Source organism: Artemia sp. Qi Xiang Cuo, chromosome 17, assembly GCF_049724085.1.
Source record: "Artemia sp. Qi Xiang Cuo chromosome 17, ASM4972408v1, whole genome shotgun sequence".
Classification (NCBI taxonomy): domain Eukaryota; kingdom Metazoa; phylum Arthropoda; class Branchiopoda; order Anostraca; family Artemiidae; genus Artemia; species Artemia sp. Qi Xiang Cuo.
In genome coordinates this window covers 7,377,569-7,390,583 of record NC_142810.1, presented here as the reverse complement: position 1 = coordinate 7,390,583, position 13,015 = coordinate 7,377,569, and the positions used below count along the sequence as shown (strand labels likewise).

General features: G+C 36.3%; 1 protein-coding gene across 1 annotated transcript in view; it reads left to right on the top strand.

Moving 5' to 3' along the window:
- The window catches only part of Usp7 (Ubiquitin-specific protease 7), a 101,227-nt gene that overhangs the window by 37,257 nt on the left and 50,955 nt on the right, over window positions 1-13,015 (top strand). Inside the window, 2 exon segments of the mRNA XM_089103777.1 lie at window positions 1,123-1,308; window positions 3,062-3,142. Coding sequence (XP_088959903.1) covers window positions 1,123-1,308; window positions 3,062-3,142 — 267 coding nt within the window.

Here is a 13,015-nt window from a genome sequence, read left to right as displayed (position 1 = left end):
TGGAAAATCGCTAAATTTCTTCTTTTTTTTATTCAGCCCTGTTCGAAACACAACATTTGCATTTACATCCGTGCAAACAGCTGTTACATCAGCTGTCAGTTGCTCAAAACTTACTTTCGCATAAGAACTTGTTTTGATTTTGAAGTATATTGTTTATATAATTGCACTCAAATTCAACGTTTTCATTGTCAAACGCCTTACATTGTCATGTCGATGGGTGGCAGTTCATTTTCATAATAAAAGATAAGGCACTAAAGTTATAAAAATCACATCCATAGCCATCGTCATACAAATTTATTTGGTAACTCGAAATATCACAAACAGGGTCAAATTAAAACCTAGGGTGTTTAAATATCCAACTATCTGAAAAAAAAGTAAGCTCAAATTAAATAAAGATACTTTTAAAATCAACAGCGAATAAAAAGAATAATGAACTAAAACAAATAAATATATACAATTATTGACGAGTGAGAGTAGTTTAAAAACCTTGACAAACGAGGGAACGAAACTATTGGCGTAACGCACATGGCTTGCTGTTATCGCCTGAATTTTAGGCACCGGTTCAGGTGCTTGTCACGGAAACCCGTGACGCGAAGGGAGATACTCAGAGGGTGGAATTTCACGAAGCCGCGGAATTGCCAAAATACCGACACTAAACTTGAAACGCAATTCATCACGGCGTACCGAAAGAGTTTGTAAAGGAAAAAGGCGAGGGTTCGAATCCTGGTGTACCCTATTATTTGGTTTGGGATGGGGGTTAGTGGCGTGACTCTGTAAGCTCAGCCAGAGCTGACCCAGCTCTAAATGGGTACCTGGAAATATCCGGGGAAAATAAACAGGAAGAGTGTACGAAAGCACTGGATGGCTGGCCCCATCCCTCTATTGCACTTCCTGGCTGAAGGGCCCTGAGACGTAGATCAGCACCGCCGATTCGGACCTTAAGGGTCTAGTTCCGCATCCTTTACCTTCTTTTTCACTTTGCCATTTTTCAGTCTACATGTTTTATTGTCTGTGAAGTCTGTATTTCGTTTATTTTATTTATTTATCCTTATGTCTATTTATTTTTTTTTAACATGTTTTTTTTGTCTATTTAGATTTTTTTTTTTTTTCGTGTATTTTTAGGGTGTTTACAAAATTCCAACTTAGAGTGATGACTCGACTCGAAGTGTAGCGTTGGCTTTACAGCGAGTATTTTACGAACTACAGTTTAGCGACAAGCCAGTTGGTACTAAAAAATTAACAAAAAGTTTTGGATGGGAAACTTTAGACTCTTTTATGCAACATGATGTTCAAGAGTTTCTTCGAGTTGTAAGTCATTTGTTCTTCTTTTATATTCTTTTTTTTTGGTATTTTTTAATTAAACAAAAGAAAGTCGAGAAGTTTGCTGAATGTAAGATTTGAGAAACCTAAAGGTTATATTTCATTAGGATTAACTTCACTTCTTGGGGATGTTTCATTTAATTAACAAGTACACTTGATTCTCCTTTTTAATTTTATTCTATTTCTTTTATATTCTTTTTAATTCTCCCTTTTATATTGTCACTTTTTATTTAATGTTCCTGTTCTACTAATACTACTAGTAGTCCCTTATTATAGCATCGACCTGTCTGGGATTAACACAACTGCGGACGCTCCTTTAGATTAGGAAGCTTTAGAAACTCTTATGCAACATGGTGTTCAAGAGTATTTTCATTTTGTATTCTTTATTCTTCTTTTGTATTTTATTTTTTTATATTCTTGCTTTTACATTATCACTTAATATTCAATGTTTCTATTATACTATTACTTCTAGTACCCACTTACCATATCACCAAGCTGCCTAGGGCCAACACAACTGCGCACGCTTCTCCACCCCAGTCTGTTCAAAGCTTCTTTTTTTTAACCCCTCTCATAAAGTTCCAATTTCCTATAAACTATCTCTTTGTCCGGACGTCCGGTTTTTTCGTTTGACCCGAAATGGATGGCCATAAAGCACAATTATTAGCTACTTATTATTTCTGTGACGCTATAATGGAAATAAGATTTACCGCTATTTTGGTGGGTTGTCCAACGCTATTGGACGAAGGACAAAAACGATAGAAACGATATAGGAGAAACATAAGAACTGATATAACAGAGGCTGGAATTTTTTTGACGATTTGGAAGTGAAGGAAAATTTATTTTACGAAGAGTTGCAGACAGTATTAAAACTATTTTAAAAAAAATTCTCATTATTTAAACTTTTTCTTATAAAGGGATGTAAACTAGCTTAAAAAAATGAAAAATCGCTCTTTTTTCAGCAATCTTAAACCAATTTTCAGTGTATTTTTATTCTAAACAACTCCACACACCGAATTTCAAGAATTTAAGTCAGTAGATGGATAGAACTGAATCTCAGCTATGGAGTAATAGTAAAACTTTCCTCTTCCGTTGATATATTAAAACTGCAGGAGATCAGGAAAATAACATACCAAAACTAGCACAGGAAACGTAAACTGTAAGGTTCAAATCTTAGATCAGACAAATTTTTGTCTTGGAGAAGATTAAAAAGTTGAAAATAATTAAATTTTTTTTAAACTTGTTTTCAAACAGGGCTAAAAATAGATAGTAATTTTTTCTCGAGAATCGATGAATATACGTGAAAGTGATGGGCACAAAACGGATTGGGATTGGAATAACTTGGTCCTTTTTGAATAAAAGGGACTAAAAAATATAAAGTAATTTTTTCTCGAGAATCTATGAATATATGTGAAAGTGATGGGCAGAAAACGGATTGGGACTTGAATAACTTGATCTTTTTCACTGATTTTCATCAACTTACCGACTCTTTATTGATGCATTGATAACTTAGATCAATTTGACGTCCATGCTATTTAAAGCTGTATTTGTTTTGTGATTCTTGTTTTCACCTGTATTCGTAGGTTCTCGGGAAAAAAAATATTTACCTCTTTATTCCATTTTGAAAACAAGTAAAAAAAAATAAATATATTAAAATAAATATAATAAAAAATGATACAAGGGATTTAAAGTAAGGCTACTCAATGTAAAGACTATGTATTTTAAATAATTTTTGTCGTTCCAGCTTCTTGATAAATTGGAGTCCAAAATGAAAAGTACGTGTGTTGAAGGAACAGTTCCCAAACTTTTTGAAGGAAAAACATTGGTAAGAGGTTTATATTGTTATTAATAAATTAATATAAGTTGATAAATAGGATATTATTTAAATTGTTAATTATTTCAAGTCTCACACAGCCTCCATTACATGAATAGTATTAATTCCTTTCCCTACAATTAGGCATAGTTGTTTTTTCGGGACTTTTTTTCGTTTTCTCTCAGGACGTATTCTCGAGACTCAGTGACGAAAAAATCCGTGGATGCTTTTTGTAGATGGTTGCGATTTTAGCACAATTTCTGACGTCGGCAACACCCTACTGATAAATCAAAATTTATTTCCACTGTAGTCGATCCTTGACCACCTTTTCTCTAGCTATAAATGGGCCAAAGAGCAGGGGTAACTTAAAATACTGGGAACTGGTGCTAGTGTTGACAAAAAGAACTCTCAACACCATCTTTTGTTTGGCGACACTTGGTATTTTGTAGTGTAATAATAAGGATAATGTATTTAATGTGTGTAGTTGGTTAAATTAGTGTAGTAATAAGTGTCTGATCTCGGTTCCTGACAGAAAAACAATTATTGTAAATAATCATAAAAAGAAAATGGCAAATGTCCCAAAAACTAGATGGCATTGATGGTATTTGTTGACACTAACGCCAGTTTCCACGCTTCCAAGCTACCCATACTCTTTGGGCTGAGCCTATAAGAACATGTATCAAAATTGAGTGCCTTGTATTTAGTTTTTATAAGCCTCCTTACTAGTTTTGTAAGCTTCCCAGAAGCCCTGGTACCACATGTTTACAGGGTTATACAAAAATAAGGTCAAGTCTTTCGCTTCGTTACTTAGGTTTTACTTACGGTTAATATTTGAGAAGCATGTGTCTACTTTTCTGTGATCAGATCACGAGTAATATCCGTGCAGGATGTGCTAAACTTGTTTGTTTAGTGTAGAATTTTAATAGGTGTGTAGTGGCTAATCTGTACCAGTCTACTGCTTTACCATATGCTTTGTTTGTCTCTGCTCTGGGATTGGTTGAGCACAACTGATTAGCAGAATGTGATATCGATATGCTCCAAGTATCTTTAATTCTTTCCGAGAGTGCCGCTTTGTTAAGAATTGTGGTCCTACAAACCGATTAGCAGAGTGTGATTTCAATATGCTGCATCTTAAATTATTTCGGAAGGTACCTCTTTATTAAGAATTGTGGCCCTCCTAACTGATAATCAGAGTGTGATTTCGATATGCTGCATCTTAAATTATTTCCGAAGGTGCCTCTTTATTAAGAATTGTGGCCCTCCTAACTGATAAGCAGAGTGTGATTTCGATATGCTGCAAGTACCTTAAATTCTTTCTGAGGGTACCTCTTTATTAAGAATTGTGGCCCTCCTAACTGATAAGCAGAGTGTGATTTCGATATGCTCCAAGTATCTTTAATTCTTTCCGAGAGTGCCTCTTTATTAAGAATTGTGGTCCTACAAACCGATTAGCAGAGTGTGATTTCAATATGCTGCATCTTAAATTATTTCCGAAGGTACCTCTTTATTAAGAATTGTGGCCCTCCTAACTGATAAGCAGAGTGTGATTTCGATATGCTGCAAGTACCTTAAATTCTTTCTGAGGGTACCTCTTTATTAAGAATTGTGGCCCTCCTAACTGATCAGCAGAGTGTGATTTCGATATGCTGCGTCTTAAATTATTTCGGATGGTACCTCTTTATTAAGAATTGTGGCCCTCCTAACTGATAAGCAGAGTGTGATTTCGATATGCTGCAAGTATGTTAAATTCTTTCTGAGGGTACCTCTTTATTAAGAATTGTGGCCCTCCTAACTGATAAGCAGAGTATGATTTCGATATGCTGCAAGTATCTTAAATTTTTTCTGAGGGTACCTCTTTATTAAGAATTGTAGCCCTCCTAACTTATAAGCAGAGTGTGATTTCGATATGCTGCATCTCAAATTCTTTCCGAGGGTATCTTTTTATTAAGAATTATGGCCCTTTTAACTGATAAGCAGAGTGTGATTTTGGTATGCTGCAAGTATCTTAAGTTCTTTCTGAGGTTATCTCTTTATTGAGAATTGCGGCCCTGCTAACTGAAAAGCAGAATAAAACTGATATACAGAGTGTGATATTGGTATTCTGAAGGTATTTTAAGTTCTTTTTGGGGCTACTTCTTTATTAAGAAATGTGGCCCAGGTTCATAGGTTTGGTGTACCTGATCTCCTTGGACGTTAATGACAGCCAAGAAGGTCTGTAAAAAAGCGACGAAAATTAGCAGGAGACAGGGGGGGGGTGCTAATTAACATTTTGCTTCGGACGCAAGAGAGGCCAGAACAGCTACTGATGTAAGGGCATAATAAAACCTCAAAAAGTTAGGCATTGAGTTAGTTTTTCTTGGTTTCACCTTAAATTGTGAAGTACAGTGAAGATTGAATATTAAATTCGTTAAAACCTTCACAAAATTAGGAAAATTCTGGATTTCAATTTTTAATGGAAAAAGATCTGCTTATGCAGATATGTAGTTTTTGGTAGCAGTGGCTGTCATATTAAAAAAGACATGTGGGTGAAAAATAAGGAAAAGGAAATAAGGTTTTTAAAATTTTCCTAATTTCTAATAATTAGGAAAATTCTGCGAGTTCAATTTTTAATGGAAAAAAGATCTGCATATGCAGATATTTAGTTTTTGGTAGCATTGGCTGTCAGATTTAAAGACATGTGGGTGAAAAGTAAGGACAAAGGTAAATAAGAAAAGGAATGAAAAATAAGGAACAGGAAAGAAGGTGTAGCTTTCCTTTGAAGATGTAGTTATCTTTAGAATTAACAGTTTGTTAGTGTTTAATTTCTTCGGATGAAAAGTGTTGTCAAATCTAGCTAATTAGTTCTGCTTATTTGTTTAACAATTCAACGTGGCAACAATAACAAAAACGTCTAACTGCCTGAAAAACATCATAGCTGTGAAAGAACCAAATAACAATTATGAGAATCGCGGTTTTTCCTACGTGTAAGTTGTTAGAAGTGCAGAGTTGATAAGACGGTGTATCAAAAATAAAGTATATGCTTGCCTTTCGAAGCATTTGGAATAAAGATTTAATTTTGCAGCAACTAAAAAAAAAAAACCTTTAACTCTCAAAACACTTGAAAGAAACCTTTGAAAATTTTCCTTAATTACTGAAAAAATTACCTTTACTGAATTAATTACCTTTACTGAAAAAAATATAAATGTTTTTACTTTTATAACTTTAATAAATCAAATAATATTAACATTTTGATTATTAAATATCAGTATATGTATATTAAACTGACAATGCACATTCATTTGTATTTTTACAGTAAAGTGCAAATTATGTTCTGGCCTTGGGAAGGCATAGGGGTTTTGAGCCCAACCTATGTTAATTTCTGCTCGTTTTGAGTTTGACTCGGTTATTTATTGTAATTTCTGTTCGTTTTGGGTTTCATTTATTTATCGATGCTGATATGTGGTAGTTTCACGCTTGGTAGATTATGTACCGATTACGAATCAGCACTGTCAACTAAATTTGCCGTCACTTCACGACCGCCGTTTTCAACTTATCTGTAAATTTGGCCAGTTTCTTCTGACAAGTGATAAACACAGAAATATATTACCCTCAATGCTCACAAAAAAAGTAACTACAAGATCAAAAGCAACAAAGCTAGCCCAGCCCAAGTGTCGCACTAATCGCTTCAGCAATTCGTTTGTGCCTTTTTATGTTTCTGTCTACAATAAGTGACATGTGTATTAATTTTTTGTGTCTTTGTTTACTTTGTAAATAATAGCGCGATTTAGTCGGGATTTAAACCCTGACTACGAAAGCTTTTATGTTAATAAATGATTCTGATTCTGATTTTTGCTCATTTTTCGTTTAATGGAGTTCTTTACTTTTCTTTGAAAAACTTATTTTGTGGAAAAAGTTTTTTTAATTAATTTCTGTTCGTTTTATTTTGACATAGTCTTTTCAGGGAAAAATGAAATCATACTTTAAATCTTTTCGTTTTTTTTAAGAATTTATAGTTGGCCTGCTATTTGTATGCTGGAGAAAAATTTTCTGCAATTTTTAACAACATGCACCCTTTTAAGAATCTCGACACAAATAGCAGTTTTTAATTTAGTTTCATACGTCCTCTAGTTGACCTGAAATAGAAGATTCGATATCATTCGGAAAAAATCTGTTTACTTTCTTTGATCGGTTGGATACACTTACGCTATTTTGATTTGGTTAAATTTTAAGAGCAGAAGTAGCCCCGAAAGTCTGAACATAATACAGTCGAACATCCCAAGAACAGTCGTTCTTGGGATACTGCTAAGATGCCTTATTGGGAATTAGCATTAACACAGTGCATTTTGATTTAATCTTAAGGCAACATTTAGTTTTGAAACATAATGCGCAAATGGGAGGGTGGGCGTGGGAGGGAGATTAGTTTCCCTCCAATCACTTTTGACTATTGAAAAGGGCATCAGCCCTTTCTATTTTCAATCGAACGAGCCCTTTTCGAAGTTCCTACGACAACTCTTTCGATACAAAGTGCCCTGGTTTAAACAACACCAACAACAAGAAAATAATACATTATACCCACATCGATCTTTACTATAAAAATGTCAAGCCTTCAAATCACTTTCGACTATTAAAAAGAGAACTAGGGCTTTCGATTTCCAATCGAATGAGCCGTTTTTGAGTTTCTACGACAACACTTTCTGTAAGCACCTTATATACCCCCAGGGCATAAATTAAAACCCTTACCCTAAGGGCTGTGAGGGTGGTAGTCATCCTCTAAGACCTAATTTCCAGAACTTTTAACTACGTTAAACAAAATGGCTATGTCAAAATTTTGATTGGATATGTTTGGGGAAATGGTGGGCGTGGAGGAGGTGCTAGTTGCCTTCCAATTGCTTTCGACTATTAAAAAAGGCGCAAGCCCTTTCAATTTCTAATCAAATGAGCCCTTTTTGAAGTTTCTACGACAACGCGTTGTATGGGCATAGTTTACAACCCTTGCCCCGAGGGCTGTGAGGGGGTTGTCATCCTTAAAGACCTAATTTACAGAACTTAAAACTACGATGAATAAAAATGGCTATCTCAAAATTTTGACTGGATGTGTTTGGGGAAAAGGTGGGCGTAAGAGGGGGGCTAGTTGCCCTCCAATCACTTTCTACTGTTAAAAAGGGCACTAGCCCTTTGAATTTCCATTCGAATGAGCCTTTTTTGAAGTTTTTACGACAACGCCATCTATAAAAAACCTTATGTGCCCCCAGGGCATAACTTACAATCCTTGCCCTGAATTCTGTGGGGGAGTGTCCTCCTCAAAAACATAATTTTTATCTGGAAATCAACTAAGCTGAACAAAATCGCTATCTCAAAATTTTGATTGGATGTCTTTCGGGAATTGGTGGGTGTGGAAGGGGTGTTAGTTGCCTTCCAATCACTTTTGACTGTTAAAAAGGGCACAAGCCACTCCAATTTCCAATGGAATGAGCCCTTTTCGAAGTTTCTACGACAACTTCTTCGATACGAACTGCCCTGGTCTAAAGGAAAAAAAATAAATAATACATTGTGCCAACATCGTTCTTATATGGCCCCAGGGCGTAACTCAACACCTTAGCCTCGAGGGTTGAGGGGGATTGTCCTCCTCAAAAATGTGTTTTCCACCTGGAAATCGACTATGTTGAACAAAATGGCTATTTCAAAATTTTGACTTGATGTATGTGGGGGAATGATGGGCATGGGGGAGGGGGCTATGTGCCCTCCAATCACTTTCGACTATTAAAAAAGGCACTAGCCACTCCAATTTCCAATCGAACGAGCCCTTTTCGAAGTTTCTACGACAACTCCTTCGATACGAACTGCCCGGGTACGGAGGAAAAAAAATACATTGTGCCAACATTGTTCTTTACCTAGGCAGTGCTATTGCGCTGCCTTTGATCCGCACGACAAGATTATTTAACCAGATATTGAGGTGAGACACATAGTATGTATCATACATAGTAATGGATCATCCATAGTACAACATAGCATGATCCATTTTGATGGAGCCCCGATTCCTCTCAAAAGAGTTATTGTTTCCACATGAAGAAATATACTCTCTAAACTTACTACTTCTATAAGAGACTTGATAGGAAAACAAATCTAAGACCAGTTCAGGAGGCAAAGCTTTTTTTTTTTTTTTTTTTTTTTTTTTTTTTTTTTTTTTTTAGACTTATATCATAGATTATTTGAAAAAAACTACGTTTTCTAAAGAGTTAAAGAGGCTGAGTTACAAGGTCGAACCTTAAAACGTACAGGGATTAGGAGGCACAGTTGGGGGGCTACCACCCCCAAACCCCCGCTTTCGCAGCCTTTAAATATAAAAAAAAATTTCTTTAAACTGAAAGTAAGGAGCGACATTAAAACTTAAAAAGAACAGAAATTATTCCGTATATGAAAGAGGCTGTGCCCTCCTCAACGCCTCGCTCTTTACGCTAAAGTTTGACTTTCTCACAACTCTTTTTTTAAACAATAAAAACTTTAGCGTAAAGAGCGAGGCGTTGAGGAGGGCACAGCCTCTTTCATATACGGAATAATTTCTGTTCTTTTTAAGTTTTAATGTCGCTCCTTACTTTCAGTTTAAAGAAATTTTTTTTTATATTTAAAGGCTGCGAAAGCGGGGGTTTGGGGGTGGTAGCCCCCCAACTGTGCCTCCTAATCCCTGTACGTTTTAAGGTTCGACCTTGTAACTCAGCCTCTTTAACTCTTTAGAAAACGTAGTTTTTTTCAAATAATTTCTGCACGTTTTTGTACAGTTTATTACTTATTATTGCTTGACTAACTGTTAGCTGATCGTGTCAGGAGTTAAAGTTGGGGGCTGCCGCCCCCCAAACCCCCCGCTCTTGAACATTCTTGTGTTAAGGCTTTTAATTCCTGAATACTCAAATCACGTCGTACAGGGTGCCTCCTAATCCCTGTACGTTTTAAGGTTCGAACTTGTGACTCAGCCTCTTTAACAGCCCCCCAACTGTGCCTCCTAATCCCTGTACGTTTTAAGGGTCGACCTTGTAACTCAGCCTCTTTAACTCTTTAGAAAACGTAATTTTTTTCAAATAATTTAAAAAAGAAACTGAGTTTCTTTTCAAAGTATATAAAAAAGTTGCTCTGATGGTGAATCGAACCCGAGTTTTCCGCCTGAAAGTCTTAAGTCTTAGCCGCTGGACTATACAAACACAATAGTAATTGTTGTTTAGCAAATAGAAGGTATTTTCGACGCAAGCAAATTCCCAAAAATCTTGATATGTGGTTTTTGGAAAACAGGGAAGGAGTGATCAGATTGAGCTGAAATTTCGACGATAAGCTCCCAGGCCCCAGGAAAGCTTATCCTCTAAATTTCAGCCCGATCAGACAACGTTAAAGGGGGGTTGTGGAGGGAAAAATTAACATGGGCTAATATAGGAAAACGAGGTTTTTCGTAAATGTAAATTCGGGGGATAATTTTTTCGGTCTGAAAATATCAAAAGGCCCTAACAGGTCGAATTCTGCTTCGAATGAGTCCTCATTCAACCGGATCCGTTGCCAACTGTGGCCTGTAGGCGTGGCTAAGAAAAAAAAAAGAGATGAATTTTAAGTGGCTATATTTGGTTTTTTGAAAACAGGGAAGGAGTGATCGGATTGAGCTGAAATTTCGAGGATAAGTTCCCGGGCCCTAGGAAATCTCAACTTCTAAACTTCAGCCCAATTGAACCACGTTAAAGGGGGGCTATGGTGGGAGGGTCGAAACTTCCGGCCCAGTTTAACCCATGAAGATAAAGTCGGAGGAGGATGAAATTTTACAAGTTTCTTAGTTTGAGCTTGGGCTACAAAATGCAATTACCGCCGTCTCTCTGCGACCTCTAGGACCTGAAATCGCTTAACATTGTGGTGGGTCGCCTCTTTATAGAGGCACAAGTGTGCCTCCTTGATGAGAATTTAAAGAAGTTAGTTTTAAATAAATAAAAATATTATATCATTCAAAACAACTAGCTTCGAATGATTTTTTATGAATATTAATGACTTAAATAAGTTGTCATATATGTACTTGTTAATTATTCAGGATATATTCAAGAATTCTGACATGTAGATCTGTAGAAACCGGTTTCATGTTTCATAGCCACATGACTTATTTAATTTGACAGAATTTATTGGACTAATATAATTTGGGCTATATATTTGCACATTACCTGTGTGGGGGTAAAGTATTTGAACAGCGCTAAGTTAAAAACAATTCTTACTTCATAATATGCAAAATAATTGTAGCTATCACATTTTGTATGCAGACCCGCTATGCTTTACCCCCCCCCCCCCGCCCTAATGTGCAAATATATATCCCAGATTGTGCAAGTCCAATGCATTCTGTCACCAGTCGCTTGTATTTGTGGCTATGTAACTGGTTTTCTCATATCTTACATTCAGATCAAATTCTTAATTGTGTTCTGTAATTAACAAGCACCATCGTAAATTTGACTTTGAGATCTGTTTTATTTTTTACCGTATTTCTGTGATTCCTGTGAAGAGTCATGTTCAAATCAGCTTTTTTTTACATTTAGTTTATTTATTAATTTAGATAATAAAATTATATTACTGTGCTTAAAACAAAAAGACACATGTTAATAATAATGATGCTCATATCAGAACTTAAGGGAATTTTCACGCTTTTGTCCATTTTTTTTTTATCATTTTTAGTTTATTTATTTATTTTAGGTAATAAAATTACATTGTTGTGCTCAGAACGAAAAGGCGCATGTCAAATTTTCATCCTTTACTTAAAATTGGTGCTAAAATCTATTGCGAAAACAGTTTGTTTTAATAGGATTTAAGTAAGGAAAAACCTGTCGAACTTTAAGTGTCTAGTCCACGGCACCCTATCAAACATTTGTTAACTTTTTATCATATGCAAACATCTTAGAGACAATGTTGGAAATGAATAGTCTTTTTGTTTAGCTCTAGCGAGACCTAAACTTGGAAGAGCAGATCGTTATTTGAGCAGATGGCTTAAATCTGACTAGAAATTCAGGCGATAAATGCATTGCTAAGGAAGTGTGAAAACAGCCAACATCCAATTTCTGATTTTGAAGCCAAATCGCACACCTTTTGAAGCCAAATCGCAGGGATCCGACTTAACGATCGAACCGGAAATACGGAGCTGCAGAAGAAATACCAGCTTGAGCTTAATGTTAGTACTGTGATCAAACAAAGACGGCTCTGGTAGTTCGACCCAGCCCTGAGACGGTCTGAAAACAATTGTCCCCAAAACTACTAAGTGGAGCCACAAAGCCTACCCAAGTGCAGTTGGAGCATCGGAGGTAGAAGAAAACCTGAACAAGTGTCGTTAAAGCCGACCTAGAAGCGCTCGGTGGATTCAGAAGCCATGAGAGGATAAGTCTGTGCTTGAGCTGTTCAAGCCAAACCGGAACTTCGTGGGATTGACCCGGACTGGACTGACCTGGGACTGGACTGAGACTGTTCAAGCAAAACTCACACAAAACTGGGACTCTGCCATGTCGGAATCGCTGGACACCAGGCGGAGCCAACGCTTGCGGCCTGCTTGAAGTACAAGCAAGCATGTATAACTGAATAGTTATGACTTTGGTTAGTCATATAGCCTATACATTCTATGGGAATAAATATGCTCTTGCAAGTGCAATGGTAGATACAGACGCATTCGAGAAGTCTTTGTCATAAAATTATTGTCGACACACTAATGGCTTCAGTTATGTATACAGTGCAAATTGCCCACACCGATTTGCCCCATTTAGACCAATTCATTTCTATTGACTCTGTGCTTTCTCCCCCCATTGACTCAGTCAAATTTAATTTGATAATTTCTATAAGAAGCGCCCAGAAATTTAGGAAATTCTTAGATTTCAAAAGGTTCAAGACCCTGAGCTCCCCCCCCCCATCTCG